Here is a 23,920-nt window from a genome sequence, read left to right on the forward strand (position 1 = left end):
GGGGGGGGGGTTAGGTCAGAGAGAGGACGAAAAGGAGGGAGAGACAGAGGTAGAGAGAGAGACAGAGAGAGGTCAGAAGAGAGGTTGAAGAGGTGGTGGATATTTAGCCATCAGGTCAGAATAGTATTGTGTTAAAGGCTCTCTGGGAGTATCTAGGTTATACTGAGGTTCTCTCCCTTCACCCTTGTACGTTTTGTTTTGAACCTCATCCTACAACTCGCCATTCTCCTTCAACTCTTTTTGCCTGTCATTTTCCTTCACATGCAGATAAGGGATGTAATGAAATAATACATAATTAGAATCACAACTCTCTATCTGTATAAGAATCAACTATTATGTATTAACCATTAAATTGTAAAGTAAATAACAGACTAAAGAAAAAAACTTCTCATTGAACATACAGCCACAGTTAGGGCACTTAGCATTACTTTTGTTGACCAATACAAAGAGTTCATTATGAAGCCTAAGCATATTGATGCAGAGTAAGATGTGAAGTTACTTCAAATTTTTTTAATTGTGCAATACTTGGATAACATTCAGCACTCTCTTTGTTATTAGTAGAAAAAAAATGGGACCTAAGATTGAGCCTTGAGGAACTCCAATTGTAGTATTAAATAACTAAACAGAAGAGTTTCCAATAGTACTTGTTGTGGTTTCCTCCTGACTAGGAAGACACTTAGATCCTTCCTTGTGCAACTGCCTGGAAAAAGGAAGAGAGACGCTTTGGCAAAAGCATTATTTCCTCATGAGGTGTTTTAAAATATGTTTTAAATATCTGGGCTGTAGGAAGTGCCCTCCCAATTTAATCATGTCTCAATCTTATCCCATGATCATAAACAAGTCAAATTTCCATAAACTACAAAATCGCTGCCCATTAAAGTCTTTATTGCTGTTTGGAGAAGACTAGCCATCCCTAAAGGCCACTTGACTGAATATTGCATTGTGTTACATGATGCAAAACAGGAAGTGGGCTGTTCACAGCAGCACTAAACTAAAACAGTGGAAACACACTTTCAGCATGTTTTCAATGTTCCCAAAAAAAAAGAAAACCCATGACAGAAGCAGAGAGGAAGTTTGTGCCAACAACTGCAATCACTGACATGAGACAGAGGTTACCAATCATCGAGACCCCCATCCTCATCCCCAAATCCATACAAAGAGGAAGAGGAAGAAAGAGAAGAGGAAATGATAAAGAGACAGACTAATAATTGAGTGAATGAGACCAGAAAAATGGATGCATGCAGAACATGAGGCAAGAGGACTTTCCTCTTCACCTACTATCCCATCACCACCACCAACCAAACCCCTTCTTCCATATCTCCATAAAGACCGATTAAATGAATGGTCAGACAGCAGCCCCCTTCCACCTCCCTTCCCCATTTTTACAGCTCAATCATACCACGTTGCTGCCGACACATAGACCGCTTATCCTGAGTGTCAAAATTGAAAGGGGAGCGAAGAAAGAAAGGGAGAAAGACTGTTAGAAAAGAAAGACCAAGTAAGAAGAGATAGGGAAGCAAGAGAATAGTAGAGGGGAAGCGGGGGGTGGCCTGAGAGCAATTTCTTTCTTGAATAAAGAAAGAATGGGGGAGGGGTTGTAAAAAAGCACTAATGGCAAGGCCCCTGGCTCTGGTAAAATAGACTGTGTTATAGGTTCTGGCTCTCATTCGTTGATTCATTCATTTGTTCGTTCATTCTGCTCTTTCGTCAAGTCAAGTGCTCGCCTGTCTGTCTTTCCCTTTGTGTCTGCGAGTCTAGATAAGAGCTGCTAGCATGAGTACCCGGTAGTCATTTAGTTATTATTGAGAGAGAGAGAGAGAGAAAGACAGAGAGAGAGAGAGAGAGAGAGAGAGAGAGAGAGAGACTAATTCTACAGACAGATAAATGGCTCATTTTGAATGGCCTTTCTTTTAATTCACTCTCTCATTCGCTCCTGTTTAAATATTTGCTGTTCATCTCCTCCTCCTCTCACCTGACTGCTCCTCGGTCCTCCTTCAAACACACCCACACCCACCCACACACACACCCACTCACCCACACACACACACACACACACACACACACACACACACACACACACACACACACACATATGACATGCAGCCTAATATGCAACTAGAGTTGTCTCTTTGAGTGCTATTAAAATGATCCATATTATTGGATGTTTAGGCCTTACAAACCCTAACAACTCCTATGACATTTCCACATACCCACAGTTTTCAGAGTCTGACCCTTTACTGCTCACATATTGTATAAATTCTGCATGTAAACAAGTGTGTATGTATGGGATCACTTGTCTATGTGTTGCCCACAGTTTGAGTCAGCAAAAATGCTTCTAATTCTTGTGTTTCTGTGTTTGCATGCATTTACATGTGTTTCAAACACACATGTGCATGTGTGAGGTGTATGTGTGTGATTGTGTCCCATTCCTTGTGGGATATCAAGAGACACACACTGTGTCTGAAACCTAATTTTCCTCTCCTAATGACACATCAAATGTTTGCATATAGGCCATATCAGTATGGAAATGAGCGTGTACACACACATAAACAGACAGGGCTTTAGAATAAAAGAACCAATCAAAGAGATTTCTGTGTATCTGTGTGTATGTCTGTGTGTGTGTGTGTGTGTGTGTGTGTTGTCACAAGTCTCTAAGGTTGGGCGACTCTGTGTGGCAAACATGACTAGCAACACACACACAGACATGCACACACACGTACCCTAGCCTTGTTATCCGGGGGCCTGTCTTGCAGGCAGCCTCTCTAACGCTGAGTGATGTTTAAATTAGTTTACAATTTAGCCTCCTCGCTATCCGCAGACGGCTCTTAACTCAGTGTGTGTATGTGATGTGTTTTTGTGTGTGTGTTTGTGCGTGTGTGAGCGTAACAAATTGTTGCCAGTACGGCAGACATCTAATGACTTCAAATTAGCTGCCTGGCGCTCGCCTTGACACGTTGTTACCACTGTTAGCAGCCTGTGTGTGCGCGTTTGCGCTGTGTGTGTGTGTGTGTGTGTGTGTGTGTATGCAGCGCTGCACAGCCATATCATGAAGCATAAATTGGCTTCACCTCTCCTCTCTTTGCCTCTTTTTTCTCTTTGTCTCTCTGTCTCTCTCCATCAATTTGATTAAAAAAATTACTGTACCATAGCGAGCAAGACGTGTGCGTGTGTGTTCGCATGTAAACTGTGCACATAGTCTTCACACACACACACACACACACACACACACACACACACACACACACACACACGCACACACACACTTGACAAGATGTGAAACAAGACGGCTGCAAAAAGGTTAACAGGTCTATTCGGTTCTGTTCTATTCAAGACTTAAGTCATTGTAGACTCTTTTCTGTTTGCCTTTTGTGTGTGTGTGTGTGTGTGTGTGTGTGTGTTTTTGTAAGAGGCTGATAAAGAATGTTTAGGAGTCGTATTTCTTTCTGACAATCCTTTCCACCCTGAGTGAACAGTAGATCACTTGTGTGTGTACATTGTATGTGTGTGTGTGTGTTTGTGTGTGAGTATTAGATCATTGTTCAGTGTTGTAAACAGTGAGGATTTCATAAGGTGTTCACATCTCACACACACACACGCGCACACACACACGCACGCACACACACACACACACACACACACACACACACACACACACACACACACACACATTCTTGGAAGATGAAGAGTTCTATCTTTTCTCTGTGAGCAGTGGATTGCCTTTCTCGTTCATCTAATCACGCCATCTTCTCTCCTCCGCCGAGCAATCGTTGCGCTTCGCTCCCTCCACACAGAAAGCTGCACATACACACACTCACACACAAAACACGCACACACTCAGCCCAACACATAACCTGGCTAACTCAGTCCACTCACCAGTAAAAGTAGTGAGCAAGAGAAAAGGCAAACCCAATGCCAAACAAAAGATTCAATTTATATCATGTGTATGTTGGTGTGTATATTATGTGTGTGTCTGTGCGTTTTCTTTGTTTATGTGTGTTATATACTGTAGGTACGTCCCAGAGGTGAGGAGAGAGAGGGGGAAGAGGTAAATGGATTATAAGAGAAAGCAAAAAAGGAGAAAAGGGGTCACAGAGAGATTAGAGGAAATGAGATAGTATTGGAATGAGGTTATATGTTGTTTTGAAAGAGAAAAATAAATATTCAAAGAGCTATACTTGGTATATGGATCAATATATATGTGTGCTTACTGTCCATATAGCAGCAGATAGATCAATATACTAACAAGAAGCTATGTATATTCCCATCTCTCTTTCTCTCTATCTCTTTATCTGTTTTTTCTCTTTCTCTTCTTTTATTTTCACATTTATTGATATGATATAATACATATCATCTGGAGACCCTGCTATCCAACTTCATTGACTTTATTGTTATAGATTTATGCAGCGTGAGTGAGTGGTATTTATGTCTCTCATCTGGTATTTCCCCCTATACTCTTACAACCCCCTATACTGTTTGAGCAGTTGCAACAGGGGGTAATTCCATCGACAATGACACTAACCTTTGTGCTAATCTGTGTTAATCTGAGACACTGCTTGTCCCTCCTCTCTGCTGTCACAGCAGGAACCCTTACTAAAACCAAACTCAGATCATTTTTTCATCTCTTCCTCTCATCTTGCTCCCTGTCTTCCTCTTTGTTTGAGCTTCTATGGGTATATGCATTTGTCATTTGTCGTTTTCTTATTTTGCTCGGAATTTATTCTAATTTTCTGTTCTTGTAGTCCAGGTCTAATTTTGAATAGATTAAGACAGAAAGGGGGGTTGTTTTAAGATGATTAGATTAGATTCTTCTGTTGTAGTGATGAACCTGTAGGACACTGATGCACTATGGACTAAATAAGACATCAACGGTTATTACATATATCAAGACATACACTTTCTGCTGTAAAGTTATCTTAAATACTATGTTAATTTTGTTGCCACACAAAAATTTGAATTAACACTCATGTGGGGGGGGGCAGTATGATAGCAGTGAGGGTATGTGGTTGGTCAGTTGGAGGAAAAAATGGTTCAAACTGTCTGTGTGCAAGGATTAGGGTGAAAGGTCGCACCTCAGCACCAGGTGCATTTGTGTATACATTATGTAAGTGTGCCTGAACTGCATCTGCAGTGGCTCATTCCAACCTCATACCTCTTCTCTGCCAATTCACACAGCAGATGTTTGTGTGTCTATACTGTATGTCTATATGGGAAATCTCCTATACTGCCTTCTGTGTGTGTGATATGGTCTCAACATGGAGTAAGGTTAGGTTCAGTGTGAAAGTCAGGGTTCAGCAATTTTTTTTTCCTACCTGGGATATGTTTGGCCCAGCCGATGTTGACCACCAGCTCTCTGTCCGCCAGGTCACAAAGCGTAGTCAGGGCCTTGATGTCGCTGTCTGGTACTGTTGGATCAGGCATGGCGTAAATCTTCTCTGGCTCGGCCACCAGCAGGTGAGAGACGATTTTATTATCTGCAAGGCAGCCAAAGGCAACTGACATGACCACCAGACAAGGAGAAAGACACAGAGACAGAGAGATGGTGAATTTTTGCCGTATTAGGCTCCAAGCTGTTCCACACCAATCTGGTGCAAAAATGTGAAAGGTACTGTATATGTCATAAGTCCCTGACAACATGGCCTGCAAGGTAACACATATGTCTAGGGGTATTTCCTCATGTTGCAAAAAAGCAGCTGACATTGGACAAAAAGAAAGAAACGCATATATTGCATAAATTGAACACACAGTGCATTCAGTATACTGTCTATTATACAGCGTGTACATTTCATGTATATTGCATACAAACACGAAGAAACAGTTGGAAGAATCTTGTTAGGATCTCTGAAAAACCTTAAAATATAAATTGTCAAACAACACATTAACTTTAAAATAACTTCAAAAGTAATGTATATAAGTCAAAAAAGTCCAATTTTGACATTAACTGCAAAGTGAATTTTAAAAGTCAGTTTTATAAAAATGTCATAAAAATATGCAATGGGAATAAGATCTAATGAGAAGATGCTTGATTACAATGTCTTGTAATGTCTTGTGGAATTTTCAACAATCCAGCACAAGGTAATTGGATAATTTGATACCGGTAATTTGGCAGGACTAAACATGAAAATGCACTTGACAAAAGATCAAAAAATGATTGAAATGGTTCCAGATTAGGAGATACTCCAAGGTGTGATTAAAGGCGATTACTGCTGGTAATTCAGGTTTCCCAAAGTGTTGTATTTTGTATCACAGCCTTAAGAAGCTTCGCTGATACACACAGAAGGAAAAGATAATACTGAAAGCCAAACAGCTCAGCTGGTAATAGTGACATGTGGTGATGAGATCTCTATGGCCCATTAGTAACAGACTGATACCCTGCTTCCAAATTAATCCACTGACTAATCAAGCATGGGAATAATAACAGAGGATAGAAGAGCAAGAGAGGACTGAGGGATAGAGGAGAAGAAAAAGAGAGGGATAAGCAATGACAAAATGGGAGGAGAGAGACAGGTAGAAATAGAGCCGTGGACAGATTGTAAAAGACAGACAGGAAGAGTCGAGAGAGTGACAGCTAGATAGGGATAAACAGCAAAAGGGAGTGAAACAGAGTTGGGGGGATGAGTTATGTATTGATCTAGCACTCTCCGCCCCCAATTCTGTTACACATACACACACACACACACACGCGTATGTATATATTCTTTCCACTCGTCTCCCTCTCGCATGGGCCCAACCAATCCCAGTCACACTGCAGTATCTGTGGGTAAATCTTATTTAATGTTTCCCTAATTAGAATCAATGGAAGCCCATTTCCAAACCCTGGGCTATTGTTCTGCTCTCACACAATCAATGGGGACGCTGAGGCTAGGGATTGGGCTACAGATAGATAGGCTATGTGCGTGTATCTGAGAGAGGGACAGAGGGACAGAGAGATCTTCTGTGTATTGACTGTGTGTGAGAGAGAAAGAAAAAGAGAGATGTAGGAAGTCTATGTCAAACTCTATATATTTTTCAAGTGTAGTTTGTTGTTTCTAGAGAGATTTGTGGTCATAAATAATGTAAATTAACAAATGGATTTAATGGGAAGGAATAAGCATTTGAAGTGGTAACTGGTGATTTAATGTACTCTCCAAAATGCGACAAATGCTTGATAAAAGTAATGATAGGCCTACAGAGTTAAATATTTCTACACACATAGTGTGTACACACACTCACATTATCCCATCATTTCAATGATTAGTAGTGCAGAAGTCCCAGTAAGCTGTTGTGCAGCCATTCAGCATATTGGCCTAAAGCAGAATATGCTCCAGCTTTAAGCAAAATGGGCTTTGGGGACCAAGCTGCTAAACACTGCTCAATCTGCACTGCGTGTGTGTGTGTGTGTGTGTGTGTGTGTGTGTGTGTGTGTGTGTGTTTGTGTGTGTGAGCAGACGGTTAGCTAGAGAGCTAACTCTAGTTTGATGTGCTTGCCAGATTGGATTTAATCCGGATTAGGTTTCTGGCTGGTCCCCCTCCTTTCCTCTCTCTCTCCCTTCCTCCCCTTCTCTGTCTCTCTCTCTTTCTCCTTCTCATTTAAGTTCAGTCACTGGCGCTCTCTCTCTCTCTCTCTCTCTCTCTCTCTCTCTCTCTCTCTCTCTCTCTTTTGCTCTCTCTAAGTCACACTCTCACTCTCTCCCTTGTTAATTTTTCAATCATCAGTCTCTGGCGATGGTTTTATTCTTTAAAAAAAAAAATGCAGCCAATCCAGCCGGAGCTAAATGAGTACCTTTATAGTGAAATATTACACTTATAAAATGTTATGACCCCAAACTGGTAGCAGTAGAGACAGGGAGATAAACTTAGTCCCAAACAGATGGGCTTCTCACTACCTTGTGTCTATTTATGTGTGTGTGTTTGTGTGTCCCTGTGTGTGTGTTTCAACATTTTAACATATTGTCCAACTGTCTCCATTAGGATAGCAAGTAATGGAAAGGTAGCCCTTTGTACTTCTGGTCTCTAAACAACGACTCCAGTATATTACATGAACACAGCGAGTACATAGTGATACAATATGCTTGAACTGGAATATTTCCTGTTGTTGCTCATTGTTCCCTCTGCACACAGTGTCAGACACTGTTGTCATATATCTAGCGCATGAATACGAGTATGAGTTACAGTGTCCTGAGGATGGTATGCAAATTCCTGCCCTAAAGAATCATTGCTTATCTTCAAACAGAAAAGGGTTATTACAGATACTGTTACCAGTCAGAGTGCGTTTGTTTGTGTGTGTTCTTACATGGCTTCTTGGGGGGTAGAGCCAGCTGTGGGTTCAGGTATGGGCTGTTGTCCGCATCTATCCGGCGTTTATACTTCTGTCTCCCACCACGAACCCTGTCCAGACGAACACCTGTAAAAAATGACAGAGAAGAAGTATGCGTCAACACATTGTGCACAACACTTTGAGTCTTTGACCTTTTTGACTACTTAAAAACAAGACAAGAAAATCAACAAATCTGTTGGTATGCAAGAACTATAAAAAGGGAGCACGGAAATGAAGAGAAAGAGTGTGGAACGGAGGAAGGTTACATGACATATGAGTGTGAAGTGGTGATAATTGTGCTGTTTCAGCAGTGCATGCATGTGTGTATGTGTGTGTCTGTTATGCATGCAGGCACTTTTATGTTACTGTCAAGCTTGCTAAACTCACTTGCCTCTTTTATTCTACAACAAGACAAATTTATAGGGACACTATCTGAGTAAAAGGGTAAAAGGCCTCTCTCTCTCTCTCTCTCCCTCCTCTCTCTCTCTTTCTCTCTCGCTCCTCTCTCTCTCTTTCTCTCTCCCTCCTCTCTCTCTCTCTCTCTCTCACTCACTTTGTCTCTCTGGGTTTCTGACTCTTTTCCTGTCTCTTGCCCAATCTCTGTCTCTCTCTGTCTCGTTAATTAATTGACACAAAGGACTCCTAATTTAATTAGGCCTATCTCTTAGGGGATTGGATGTTACCGTGGTTACCACTTAAAGATGGATAAGGAAGACAGAGGTGTCATGTACCCTGGAGGAGGAGAGGAGGAGAATGTAAGAGGGCTGTCAAATGTTTCAAAATGAACCAAGGCTATTATGTTGTATATAACATTCAGAAATGAATAACATAATTTGTGGAAGGGATGCAAAATGGCTGCAGAGAGAGCTGTCCCTCCTACTTCATGTAATTTAAGTGTTAATTTTACTTTTTGTACAATAAATAAAATAAGGTTTCAGGCTGATTTATGTTAACTAGTGTTAATGGGTATCATGTAAATTAGCCCCAGCAGCAGCAGCAGCAGCAGCAGCAATGGCGTTATTGAGATAAATACAAGTGAATGGGGAATTAATACAACCAGTGAAAACCACCAATGCTGAACAGACACCAAGAACACCACCTATAGCAACTTTGTCAACAGACTGTCTGAGAATTAAAAATGTATCCTAATATCGGGCATGCTGCTTGAGTGAGTGATCTGAGAAGTAGAGGTGAGAGGGAAAGAAAAGGTATTTTGAAGTATGGAATTGGAATTTACTGTTATTGAAGATTTAAAGCTACTGTAATTGCAGATGATTAAGTTAACAAGCAAGTGAGTAACTGATCTGCAATCTGAATGGTGTTGGTTTAAACAACAGTATGCAAAGCAATATTTTTGAGATGTTGTTGACAATAAGCTCAGTTACTGACTACACTACAATAATATGAAGTTAAACGAAAAACAGTATTAACTCCAACAGCACCACTGATTGAGGATTTGATTTAAATATATAGATAGAAAGAAAAAGAGGGAGGGGAGGGCAAAAGGAGTGAGAGAGCAAGAGGGAGATCTCCTCACACAAAGATGTAAATCCTCTCAAAAATGTGCTGACCATGTTCAGGACAACACACCTACGAGATTTTACAGAAAGATTTTCACAACAAAGAAAAAAACATGTCAGGGAGCATGTTTGGGCATCAGGAAGCATTTAGACGTGGTTATAACTGCATCTGTTTGCTTGTTTTATTTACGTTTTATACATATGTACATTTTGGTGGCTGCTTTAATTCAAAGTATCTTACAGTCACATGAGTATCTACATTTTTCATTTAGAAACCTCAAACTAACACAAGAGGCATTCTGCTCAGTGAACTGAACATGACAAGCATCTGTGTGTGTGTGCATGGGTGTGTGTGCCTGTGTCTGTGTGTGTGTGTGTGTGTGTGTGTGTGCGCTTGAGATGGAGATAGGTAGACAGAAGGGCTGACAGTCCAGGTACAGTGGGGGGGCTAGTGTCAGCAAACGGTCAAGAAACTCTTAACATCAGGGGGTACAAACCCACTCACACACATTCTCTGCTCTCTCCTTTTCTCACACACACACACACACACACACACACACACACACACACACACACACACACACACACACACACACATTTACACGCCGTCTATGTTTCTCTAACCCACACACTCATGTTGTGTTTGGGTAAGCCCTAACAAGCAGCTTGCTCAGTCACTACCTGGGTCAGTGGCTGGTCAGAAAAGGAGACAGAGACAGAGAGAAAGCAGAAAGAGTTAGAAAAGGTAGAGGACCACAGAGGCAAGGCAAAAGGTAGACATTTAGATGGGGACGATGAATAAAGACTGAATGAAAGAGAGGGTCATGGGCAATAAATGGAGCTATAAACTATATTAATTCACATCCATATAGTGTTGTTGAAAATGATTGGTTTAGTTAGATTCTGGAACAGTAATAGACATCTAGCAGAATTTAGGTAAAAACATGGAAACAATGACAGTGTCTATCTATCTTTTTTTTTTTACTGTCATTGGTGAGGCAATAAAACGTATTTCTACAGAATTGGTCTCTGCAATTAAATCAGAAGTGGGAAAAAAGTGTTTTGGGGTGTAATGAAACTACTTGAAACACACATAACTGAGCAGGAGAGATACATGTAGTTTTTGTAAATGTAATTATACCACTGTCAAATTAAATGCGCCATTTTGCTACAAAATGAACCTATAGACAATTTCTAGCCTTTTTTCTCTCAAACCAATGGTTCAGATACTGTTTGTGCATTCGTAGATTCTTTTCTGTCAAATGTTGAAAGAACAGCCCTCTCCCTTATCTGTGCATTTAGACTTTCTGCAATAAAGCAATTCACTGGATTTTCAATGTAAAAAAACACAACACTGAGTCTGGAAGAGGTTGACAGCCTTCTCAGTGACAGTGTTGTTTACTCAATAACATGAATATGATAGCGATTTATTGATGTTTAAAGATCCAATGTACAGCAATTTTAGAGAGGCAGACTTCTTCTCTTCTACTTTGTGTCTCTCTGGCATACAAAACAAACATACACACACCTTTTCTCTACCACACACAAACTCTAACTTGCAGACTCAGACTCAATTTTTCTATTTCTCTTTTCCGTATATCTAAAAGACCCAGTGCTGTGCTGAGCTCACTTCATAAAGAGCCCTCTCTAACTACCTCATCTATTTTCCACCAAATTAACTCTCTCCCAGCGCTGATTAATGATCAAATCTAAATGAATCAAATTAAAAATTGAAAATTATATTTCCAAAGCCCACAAAAAAGAGACAGGAAGAGGCTATGGGGAGGCTGAGAGTGCTCTACACCTTTTAACAAATGAGCCTTCAAATCATAAAGAATGGGTAAGAGAGGAGAAGAGGGAAAAATGAGGAGAGGAGAGAAGTGAAGAGGAGAGGAAATGTAAGGATCAGAAAAAAAAATGTAAAGAGGAAAAAAATAGGCAAAGGAAGAACAAAATAACTGAACAGGGAATGGGTAAGAAATGGATTAAAAAGATGAGAGAAAGAAATAAAGTTTAGATGGAAATGATAAAAAGCATTAATGGAAGATTATAGTATAGGAAAGAGAAGAAAAAAGAGAACAGAGGAGAAAAGAGTGGAGCATATACAGGTTGGGAAATAAGAGGAGAGGGGGGTTAAGTAATGGATGGGCTAGTAAACAAAAGAAGAAAGGAGAATGAGAAAAAAATGAAATGAGAGAGAAAAGGAGAGATGAAGTGAGGGATAATAAAAGGAAATGAGATAGGAATATAACAATGAGAGAAAAAGAAAGATCCATGAAAGAAAAGAAGAAATCCACAGAGGTTAAACACCTCAATTATATGTTTTAATTATTATGTCAACTAACAGTCCGCCTCTACTCAGTCTACTGCTTCTACTTCTACACACTCACACAGAAACAAATGTCACAGCAGCAACACTTTTATGTTAAATAGAGCACAGTGCGTGTAAATTATATTAGATAACATTGTTAATAATATGTATTCTACCTGAACAAATGGTTACGTACCATACCTGTTATCATTCACACTCCTATAAATATTGCACCACTGTTTTTACATACTGGACATGGAGTCATGCACACGCACAGGTGCGCACACACACAGTGACAGTGATTAAGGTGAATCATTACTACAGTGGTAATATTGCTGTCTGTCAACAGCATGATCTGCACTGATCACATCAGCATAGATTTTTATACTACACTGGCGTCACTCTGTATCTGTGTGTGTGTGTGTGTGTGTGTGTGTTCTTGAAGAGTTGAAGGATTGCGAGTGAAATGCCTTTGACACCTAAGTGGTTTTGAGTAGAGAACCTGCAAGCGTGGAAAGAGAGAGGAAAAGAAGGATGGATTGATTTCAGATGGTCAATGATATGATAAGAGAATGAGCGAATAAAGGAAGGCGAGAAGTGTGGGACAGAGTGGAGACAGCAGTAGGAAGGCAAATAAAATTTGATCACAGAAAAGAGAAAGAGGGATGACAAAAAGCACAAGAGGGAGAAAGCATTTAAAGAGGCACAGACAAGGAAACAGTGAGAGGGCGCGGAGGTGAGAGAGGAAGAGAGGAGCAGTTTTATGGTAATTGAAGTTGTAACAGGGTTGAAGTCTCGCTTCCACCTTAGACCAGGTTTTCACCTTATGTTTCTCTGTGTGTGTATTTGTGTGTGTGTGTGTGTGTGTGTGTGTGTTCGACCAACGTGCTGATGTAATAACAGAAAGGGTTTTCCTATGCGGGTTTAAGAACTGATGCGCAAGTGAATTGGGTAAGACAACAGACAGATTTAAAACTAATGTCTGTATGTGCGTATGCATGTGTTCCTATGTAAGGAAGACAAGAAAAAAGAAAGAAGAGAGAAAGAAACATAAGTTTTATATAGTACAAATAAAACCACATGAAAAGCAGAAACAAATGTGTGGTTGCTTCAGAATATGAAGAAATCAAATCAACAGAGTCAGGATTCCTAATGTTTCACATCAGTAAATGTTTGTATGCACGAATTAAAAAAGTAAGATACACAAAACAGATTAAAGAAAGAAAAAGACATAAAGAGAGCATGTAAGAGTGGTGGAGGGGAAGGTTAAGAGGAGAAGTGTGTGTAGTGCCATGCAGTGACGTGTGTTTAGACCAGAACAGATCAGAACAGCACTGCCTGAGGCAGCAGGCAGGTGGCTGTCACTGGTGTGTGAATGTGTGTGTGTGTTTCTGTGAATGTGGGCATGTGTGTAAGACCATGCAAGAACCTTAAAAAAGTGTTGCCACACAGCCTTTTTTTCCTTTAAGGCCATGTTTATGGAATACACTGAGTTTGATGAAAACAACAGCAAAATTTTATAAAATAAAACCTTCTGTTAAATAAACGGCCACCGCCAGACAGTTTAATTAGAGCAGGTAGATACTAAAACATACAACTATAATCCATCTCACTCCTCCCATCGGTGGTATCTGAATGTGTCTGGATGCGTTTTTTTCCTGCCACATTCCCTTTCCTCTCCTCTCCTCTCCTCTCCTCTCCTCTCCTCTCCTCTCCTCTCCTCTCCTCTCCTCTCCAGACAAACAGAAAGACAGTGTATGTGAAAGAGCGGACCACTTAGGCAGATCTCTCGTCACAGTTTTTCCATTATCGCTCCTTTCTAGCTGGGATGCAACCAGATGCCACTCACACACAAATGCTCACACACACTCACTCAGGACAGACGCTACAGGGCCAGATTTAGCTACAAGTTTCCCATGAGGGAACACCAGACGCCACCAGTTGTCTGGCGCTCCCCTCCTCTGTTTCCCCGACCTCTCCTCTTGTCTCTACCCCTCTCCCTGTCACTCGCTCTCGCCTCTCTCTCCTCCTCTAGTCATCCTCTACTTTCATTCTTTACTCTTTTCCTCTTCTTCTTGTATTCTCCTCATTTACTATTCATTTATCATCTATTGTCCCCCAAATCACCCACTCCTTGTCATTTTATCTTCTTGTTTTTTTTTTTACCCTTTTAATTACTCATGTTTAAAGAAATGAATCCATTTTGACTCTCCATATTGTAAGTAAACATGTGTATTACCAGTCGTTTTGATTGTGGTGTATGACTGCACATGTGTGGATCAATGAGATTGGATACCAACAGTCAGGATCATTGAGCTATAAGGAGAGTTATGACGCACACCACCAGCTGTGTATACACACCAAACACACACGTACACGCACATACACACACGTACACACACGTACACACACACACACGCACCAGCATTCACACAGACTGGGGCCTTCCACCCGATCTCACTCATTAGGTCTTAGAGGCCATGGGGAGCACGGCCAAAGTTGGCATGAGCTGTTAGTGTTTCTGTGTGTGTGTGTGTGTGTGTGTGTGTGTGTGTGTGTGTGTGTGTGTGTGTGTGTGTGCGTGTGTGGGGCAATGTGCCAAGGTCTATATTTGCAGTCCATGGATTTTTCTCTCTAGTAGTCTACCATCTGAATCCAGCTGGCCGTTTATGGCATTACAGAGATGGAGGCTTTGGTTTTGGATGCGACACATTCTGTCTGTTTAACCACGATTCATCAGACGTGCCATCATCAAAGCTGCTCTGTTGTAAGGGAGCAAATCTGTCAATATGACCATATGTAGAGTAAACATGCATACTGAATATTGCTGGCTCCTGGACTGTGTGACTCTGCCAAAGCCTTTCATGTTCAAATGTCTGATCTGTGTTTTGTATTCTGTACATGACATTTCCACGAATTAGTACTGATGTTGAATATATTATGTATGTCTTGCCCTGCCATTTGTATATAAATCGAACTGTGACAGCTATAGAGTTATTACTTTCGCTTGTTTATGTTTTTTTAACTTGTCAAATAAATAAATGCATTTTCACGTTTAATCTTTCTTCTGTTTCATTATTTTTCATAAAATCTTTTACCTGCAATTATACCACTGTTCTCTCACTCCCCCCTCCTCTCTTTCGTGGCAGATTTTAGCCCCGCCCCTGTGACCTTTCGGTCTTTAGCTGACGCATCATTATGACCTCATTAAAAATGGACAGACAGCCATTGCCAGAGGGGAAGTTCTCATAATATAGTCAGGCCTTTTAATTGCCTTGCTCCAGAAATTAGCTGCTACATATTGGTGGGTGGGTGCCCCATGTTCGTTTCTTCCTTCAGTTTACCCCCTGCTTATTTACTCCTCTCCTCTCCTCTCCTCTCCTCCTCACAGTAGAGGGTGAGAAAATCCAATATTCCACACAGACGAGGTTGAGCGTGTGTGTGTATTCACATGATCAGGTGTGTGTTTAAGAGAACGTGTAAAGAAACGGCTCCACTCTGAGTTGGTTTACTGACCCTCTGGCCTCTTGTTCTCCCCTCTCTCTCTTCACACACACACAAACACACACTTCTTGCTGCCTCACTTGCTCTTCGTCTCACCCTCTCTGTCTCCCAGGGCGACAAAGCTAATTTGAGGCAGATCTTGCCCTAAGGGGTAAACTACAGCACGCGCACACACACACACACACACATACACACACACACACACGCGCAACTCATGTCATCCACCACACTTCATCCACCACACTTCATCTCCACCCCTTCCCACTTTATCTTCACCTTTCTCCCGTGAGCTAGCCCCTGACAAGCACAGTTAGCTCTGATGCTAACTGATCTAGCCACTTACCATTATCATCTATTCAGTTCCGCTGCAACGATGCTTACACCCAGACGGTCAGCACGAAACACGATAGTCTTAAATGTGGTTGTTGTTGACTGTTAGTTCAGAGTAATAACAGTTTAGTATAACAACGGCGTTAGTCGTATTATACATTGCTCTTTACAAAGATGTATGTTATTGTATGTCGTTCAACATGATGAACCAAAATAATGTATTTGGTAAATAAACATTTTTGTAAATAATGTCTCCTCACCTTCTTTGCCAACAAAACACAAATATCTTAACCTAATCTTCTTTTATATTTTAGCAATGTGAATTTTTTTTCTGATTTGTGTTAATAATTCAAGGTGATTTTTGAGGAAATTTACATTTACATTTACATTTGGCAGAAGAAGCTCTTATCCACAGCGACTTACAAGTAAGGGACAATATCAGTATTATTTATTATATATTTAGTGTATCCACAGCATTCACTAGCTCTTTAAAAATGACAAGAAATGTATACATACATAGCCTACATTTATACACCTCCAGCAGAATAAAGCAAAGGTGAAGAACTATGTTTAGCTCTTTTATATAGCTGTTGATCTATTTCAAATTTCCCATGGGTTCAAAAGGACTGAAAATGAAAAAATATAAGAAAATGGATGTATCAATTTTCCAAATGACCCTTATTCATATGTAGAGAGGGACCCCCTGTATTAAATTCACACCAAGCACAACAAATGGGGTGGCTGTGGTCTGTCACATTGATGTATATATATGTAGGGCCTAGGTGTATGTGTGTGTGCATGTGTGTGTGTGTGTGTATGCATGATATATGTATGTGGAGCATGGAAGCAGTGGCAACAAAAGGCCGCTATTTGTTTGCCTTCTCAGGACAGAAACACGCAAACACATATCCCTCAGCTACATGGTGGACACACACACACACACACACACACACACACACACACACACACACACACACACACACACTCTCTTGTTCTATTTTCCATTGTCTGTCTAAGCTTCTTCATCATTGAGAGCTAAACAAAATCTAGGTACAAATGTGTTTAAAAGTGTTGCATTAAAAGGAAATGATCAGTAAAAACAAATATAGTCCCTTGTCAATGACATCTTTGTTTATCGACAAGGGCGATGTGGTTTCTGTGTTGAGTAGGAAGTTGCACTCTAAGCTGTGTGAACTGCGAGACTGTTTGAGCTGCCAATAATACATGCACTTACACGTGTGTGTGTGTGTTTGTGGCCACACACTTATACACGAGACAAAACAGGAGATGAGACATAGGTTCTGCCTATGTCAGATCAACCGGGAGCACAAGTGCTACAACAGCAGCTTGTTGGTAATGTGTGTATGTGCGTGTGTGTAAACAGAGAGAGAGAGACAGAGACAGACAGAGAGGTGAGCATGCTTTTGCAGTGAAGTGGAATCTAGATTGTTGGAGGTAGTGATGGGGGAAGATATATATGAATTTTGTGTCAGTATGTGTGTTTGTGTGTCTGAAGCTGTAAGGCTCATGGTGAAAGGTTTTCTTAACATTGCCTTCCCTTTTGAAGCATTTTGTTGCTTGAAAAATTGAAAGAAAGACACTGATAAGCTCCAGCCAAATGAAAAAGTTTGATCTCATTTCATTTGAACCTTTTACTATAATAAAATTAGTTTTAGTTTGAATTTCAGTCATTAGATTTTTGAGAATGTTTGTGTAGTTTAAGTTGGTGTAAAATAAAGAAAATCTTTTTGTTGAAGACCATACTTTGCACAGATTTTCATGTAGATCCCATTGTTATGTTATCTATTGCTCGGGTCCTATAATGACGTTTGAGTGGATGTGAAGCTGGAGGTATGGGCAGCTGTCATGTTGCCAATGGGATACAGACAACGGTGAAGTGTAGAGGAGAATGGACGGATGGAAGGCATAAGAGAAGTGGGACAATACAATGCATTTAACACAATACAATAATACTGAGTGGGAGAATTGGAGAGAGAGATGAAGACAGGAATGGATGGAGGGAGGGCTGGCAGGCGTCGGCAGAGGCACGCTCCCTGACCACTGTAAGGAAGGGGGCGTAGGCCAGGTCTCCCATCAATTACAACCTTGACCCTCCTCTCTTCTCCTTTCTCTCTCTTACACACTTTCTGCTTCATTCAACCATCCTCCCCCTGCCTCTCATCCTCCCCTGGTCCCTCTCCTCTGCTCCTATAAATCAATCTCTTCTCCCTCCCCTCCTCCCTCCCCCTAGCTTTCCCCCACCTTCCCCCTCTGACTATGCCTCTTTCTCTCTATCGGCCCTAGTCTTACCCCCTCGCCACTCCTCTCCCTCCTTTCATCGTTGGAAGTGCAGTGGGAGTAGAAAGGTCAGAGGTGGGAAGACAAGAGGGAGAGAAAGAGACAGAGGCAACGAGGGAGTGCAAAAATGAGTGAGTGAGTGTATTTAATCAAAGTGGTGTGGGGGAAGATAATATGTCTTGTTTTTTTTTTTTTACCCTCCACCACTGAACAACTGCGTTAGTGTGAGTGTCGCAATTATCTTGTAATTTCTATCTTTACCTCATTTAGGTGAAGTAAACCGAGAATGGAATCAGTGTCAGGAAGCGGGTGTTTGTGTTTGTGTAGGCTACGTGGCCTCAGAAACTATTGTGTGTAACTTGTGTATGTGGAAGTGAAAGGTGAACATACACAGGGAAAGAAGAGAAGAATGTAAATCAATGTTAAGCAATGGCGAGATAAGAAGACAGAAAAGGGAGTCAGATAAAAGAGAGAAACAGCTGTGAACAGACAGCATGAGGATGAAAAAGAGTGAAAGTGGCAAGATGGACAGGGAAGTGAGAAGGCAACAAGAAGCACCTGATGCAGATAGAAATAGATTACACTATACTGTGCAAAAGGAGTATTAACAATTTCTTTGAAGTGCTACATGTAGCATTATTCAACATCAATAAATCGCTGTCATACTTTGATATAATACCTTGGTTAAATTAATGTAAAGTTAATGTTAATGTTGTATCTAAGGCATTGTTTGTTCTTGTGTGTTTCAAATGTAAATTTATTTAATCTTGAACTAGAATTAGCAGTTTTTAATTGCTTTCTGTAGCTCTCACATTAATCCTACTTGTGTCATGAAGAGAAACTGCAGCCATCCTCTAAAACAATATATCTGTGTGTCATAGATCAATCTAGCAGATCACTTGGAAATTTAACACATTGGCAGATGACGCAAAAAGCTGTATTGAGGCTGGTAGAAGATGCTAATCTTATCAGCACTGGCCTCCATTAACTGAACAATAACAATAGGCTTTGAAATGCTACATGTAGCACAGTTAACAGAGAAAGATAAGTAAGAGACCTTTTCCCTTACCCTCCCTCAGCATGCCCACAGTCAGACACTTCATGAAGCGGCAGGCCTGGCACGACTTGCGTCTCCTCTTGGTGATCTCACATTCGTTGGTGGCTGGACAGCTGTACTCAATGTTGCCTGTGGCATGTAGACATGTTGGAAGAAGACAGAGAGAGAGGTTTCATTTCAGATAGATACATCAACAGACACATGGGCAAACAACCTGTTTGATAGCAGTACTCAGCAAATCCTGCTGCCTGAAGACAAAAATATAACACATGGTTTAATTAAATGAATCAGAAAAAAAAAAAAAAGATAGATTTGGGCACACGTACTGTAAAATATAAAAATAATCCTTTATGAATATTGACTTTGCTACCTTAATCTATGTGTCTATGAAGATGATGTGCATGTGTCTTGGCTACAGCAAGGTGAGGTTGCGTGACTAGCTGCAGTTTGCTCTCGGGAAGACTCCAGTGTAGAATTTAGGCTAAGATTATTAGCTGATGTAAGTCCATTAACTTCACAACCCTGGCCAACAAAGACAACACCTAAGTGTGTTAGAGGCTAATACCACTTTTACCCTTAATTGTCAGCTGCCTCACTATTTCTTTTTTTCTGTGTTGTAGGTAACTTACTTCCTAATTAGCATATTACTGCAATATATTCAACGTTTTTATCATCTTTCTTCTGTTCTCCTCTCTTTTACTATACTTCCATATCAGTGGCGGCTGCTGGTCTTATAAGGAGGGGAAGCTCATTTTCGGCCTACATCATAAAATGTGTCCGTTTATTTATATGTAAATTCGCAGAGTGACAGAAGAGAGTCGCCAAACACAACGCTAGTCGTTTTTAACAAAGACAAAGTCGCTGAAGATCAGTAACGTCTCCAGATCAACTCCGAACAACGGAATGAAAAACTTGCAAAATGCTCCGGTAGATGCTTATACTTCAAGATCGCTGATTCGCTCATTTCGCTGTCAATCAAAAAGGGACTCAGCCTCAGAAAGATCATCCAATCATCATGCAGAAGCCGAGCGTCCGGGCCAGCCCACTGTCCCATAGACCCCCAGAGACGCTGAGCGTCCGATGGGCGGGACAAAGCCCAGCATTTATCCAATGACCGTCTAGTTTCGCTGCAGTGGAACAACCCACTCTTTGCTTCCCCGTTGAAGTCAGGAGACGCTCGGCGTCTACGCTGTGTAAAGCACTGTGGCGCTACAGGGATGAATGTGAAGAAGTCGTGTCGGTTACCTGTGATAAGTAGCTGATTCTGAACAAAAGATGAACGTGTTCTAGCGCATATTTAGTCAATGAAATGTACACACAACAGTACATATTTGACCACTTATTTTGTTGACATTTTAGGGGAAGCTGAGCTTCCCTTGCAGTCTTAGAGCAATCGCCACTGTTCCATATCTTTTTCTTAATCTTTCTACCTCTATATTGTCATGCCCTTTGCTTATACAAATTTTAAACCCTCTGTATTTTACTCTAAGTCTAAATGATACCTCTTCTTGACCATCGACTGTGCCTCTTGTTTCCCTCTTCTTTTATTGTTCCTTTTTTGTTTTCTCATTTTCAGCTTGACTCTCCTCCAGTTCTGCTCATTTATCCTCCACTTACAGTATTAATTTGCCTCCATGCAGGTCAAAGCAAAGCACACTTATAGATTTGTTTAAACTGTTACAAATTTACTCCAACAGGTTTCTTTGTTCAGGAGGGTTTATTTATCTTGTCTGGACTGTATTGCGATGTGAACCATAAAACCCTTATTTCTCATCCCCTCGGTGCCCAGCTGAAAACTACAGTACCCAAGAAAACCAATGCATCTCCCACTGAAACAGAGTAAACAGTGATCACTATTGACTGCTGCTGTGGAGAGGATGCTTCTCATTACTGGGCTGATTAAGGGGGCTAGTTAGCTTGGGAAAAGGCTAAATGCACAAACACTTCTTAATGGGTAACAAGATGCTCATTTATCGAACTTATTAGTTAAAGTAAAGGCTAAACATGCTAAGTGCTGGGGGAACCCATACAGTCTAATGGACACTACTAATGGGACTAGTTAGCTTACACCCAACCTTTACACATGGATGATAGAGGAGTGAATTAATTCCGCAATTAAGACAGACACTTACCTAGCACTAAGGCTAAATGCGCTAATGCCATGACAGAATCTGTGTCGGTTAATGGGTAGTCAGTCAAAGGGCTTATTAGTGCAAGGCTAAACAGGCAAGCGCTGCAAAATGGATAACTGCTGTAAAAAGCCACTTACAGGCCTGGCAGCACTGAGCCTAAAAGTGTTAAACCTTCAGTGAGAAAAAAATATGTTAAAAGCTTCAAATTCTGAGTGCTACTGTGGAGGTGGACAACAACAAGCAATAATAATAATAGATATTATTTGCTGATTAAACTGATCCCCCTGACAGAAACAACAGTATTTGTGAAACTGAAAATTTATAGCACCCCAACTCAGTAATTATTACCTTGACTGGCGGACTTTAATACAAGCATATTTGTGTAAAACATACTTGATATTACAGACTGTACATATTCAGAAAGGCAGTAGGTGCTGTAGGCATATGTTACAGGCCAGTATAAAGGTGTGATATTGGAATATATAACCTCCTGTCATCTGGCTCTTTACTCTTTACATGCTTGGACATAAGCGTCCTGTTTTAGAGTAGGGGTATAGGGTAGGAATTAGTAAAAAGGGTTTATATCAGAATGTCATCTATCTCTCTCTCTGTCTTTATTTCTATCTTTATGTGTCTTATTGTGCACTGGGGTGGGCTTAGAGTGGAGAGGTCCTCCTATGTATAATGTGTGGGTTTGTATGTGTGTGTTGGTGTGAGTGAGGGGGGATATATGAGGGCCTCAAATCCCTTGCAATCTCCTTTGAGATGTGTGTGTATGTCCACCTGCTGCATGACAATGGACCACCATTGTACAGACTGTATAATAAGAATGTTTATGTGTGTGCTTTGGCTGCCGTCCTCTCGTGCCTCTCCTGAAGTTACAACACTGACTCTTCTGTCTTGACATAAACTCAGCATCTCCCTCCTATTCGCTTCCCTTTCTTGGTACCTTGGCTTTTTCAGAAGACAGTTTCCACTAGAGAGCAACACAAAATACAGGTAGAGGGCAAAGGTGGTCATAAAGTGACATGGTATAACTTAGCTCAGGACTTTACCATTCTATATAAAAATATACAAATATGAAAATATGTATTTGTATATTTAACATTGTTTAACTATTGAGAAACTTGTTTATTTTCTTTTAGGCAGTATAAACAGAACTCTCATATGGACTTGTTTGACCATCCCCCCTGCCATTTTCACTTCACCTTTCAGTTGTTCCTTTGCTCTACACCGCTACCATCTATCCCATCATCCTCTTTGCTGCTCTCCCCCACTTTTCTCCTTCACTCTTGCTGCCTCTCTCTTCCCATTTCATCGCCCTATCCCTCCCTATCCCACACTTTGCCCTCCTCCTCACTCCCCTTTATCCCTCTCTCTCAATAAGGGAGTGATAGATGCAGGTTGTCAGGTGTCGCTGGACTGACGCCACAAAAACAGCAGCTGCCAGAGCCACTTCCTCCATGCTGCGACACACATGCACTCACACACCAACACACACATACCACTAATTCCTTTCTACATGCATGTGCCCAATTCACTCCACCCCCCACCCTTTTCCTTCTTTTTGTCATTCCTTGTCTCAAATTATTGTTTATCATAAGGGGGTTTATCCTCTCCTATCCTCTCCTATCCTCTCCTCTCTTCTCCTCTCCTCTCCTCTCCTCTCCTCTCCCACCCCATGCTCTCCTCCCTGTCCAGCTGGAGGTGTTTTTTTGGTGATTACCTGCGGTTTTATTGGCTAATGGGTTGAAACATACCAATATGTCTGCTGCTGCCCATCTGAGGCTGGCTTTGCTTTCCAGCCAAGATACACAAACTAACTCACAACCGCACATAAACACAAGCGTATGTGCAGAGACATACACATAACCTGCACTCATTTACATTTGGATGAGCACAAGCCCACACACAGACACATAGGCTAACACACATCCTCACTGTCCGTGGATGAGTTTGGCTGGTGTGGCAGCCAAAGATAATGTCATGACCCATTTGTTCCAAGACTGTTCAGTCTGCATCCAAACAGTGGTACTGTAGCACAAACACTGATTAAAAAAGCACTGAGATTTTTTCCTAATAATGCTTTACTATAGTAGATATTCTCTATAAATTTGTGTCCACTGAAGTTATGGAAATTGCTGATGTACTATTAATAATTTTTTAATAACCATCTAGCAGAGTTGAATTTCTAAATGTTGATTTTGATCAAGAATGTAAAATAATGGTGAATTTTTAAATTGGGTTGTATTCTCCTTTTAGATTTATCAGTATATTCCACTGGAGGGTTATACTGTACATGCTATGCCTCATCAAACTGCTGTATTTCATCGAAGCCTTTCATGACAACTGTCCTCTCACTTGTGTTGCCAAAGTCTTGACCCATAACTTCTAACTCTGGCCTTCCTGATCTGCAACATGTCCACTAAAGGAGACCAGGGGATTACAAATACAGACATGGGTGACAGTGCATTG

The 23,920-nt window shown here is 41.0% G+C and overlaps 1 protein-coding gene across 2 annotated transcripts in view; it reads right to left on the reverse strand.

Moving 5' to 3' along the window:
• esrrga (estrogen-related receptor gamma a) overlaps positions 1–23,920 on the reverse strand; it is a 144,262-nt gene that overhangs the window by 26,687 nt on the left and 93,655 nt on the right. For both annotated transcript variants that reach the window (XM_087178959.1, XM_023425005.2), the window contains 3 exons: positions 19,326–19,442; positions 8,270–8,380; positions 5,310–5,492 (listed from right to left, as the gene is read on the reverse strand). In XM_087178959.1, the coding sequence (XP_087035085.1) occupies positions 5,310–5,492; positions 8,270–8,380; positions 19,326–19,442 (411 nt within the window). The remainder of the gene's footprint in view (positions 1–5,309; positions 5,493–8,269; positions 8,381–19,325; positions 19,443–23,920) is intronic.

This window comes from Seriola lalandi, unplaced genomic scaffold, assembly GCF_002814215.2.
Source record: "Seriola lalandi dorsalis isolate HSWRI2012SDOR001 ecotype SW California unplaced genomic scaffold, Sedor1 jcf7180002054763, whole genome shotgun sequence".
NCBI lineage: Eukaryota > Metazoa > Chordata > Actinopteri > Carangiformes > Carangidae > Seriola > Seriola lalandi.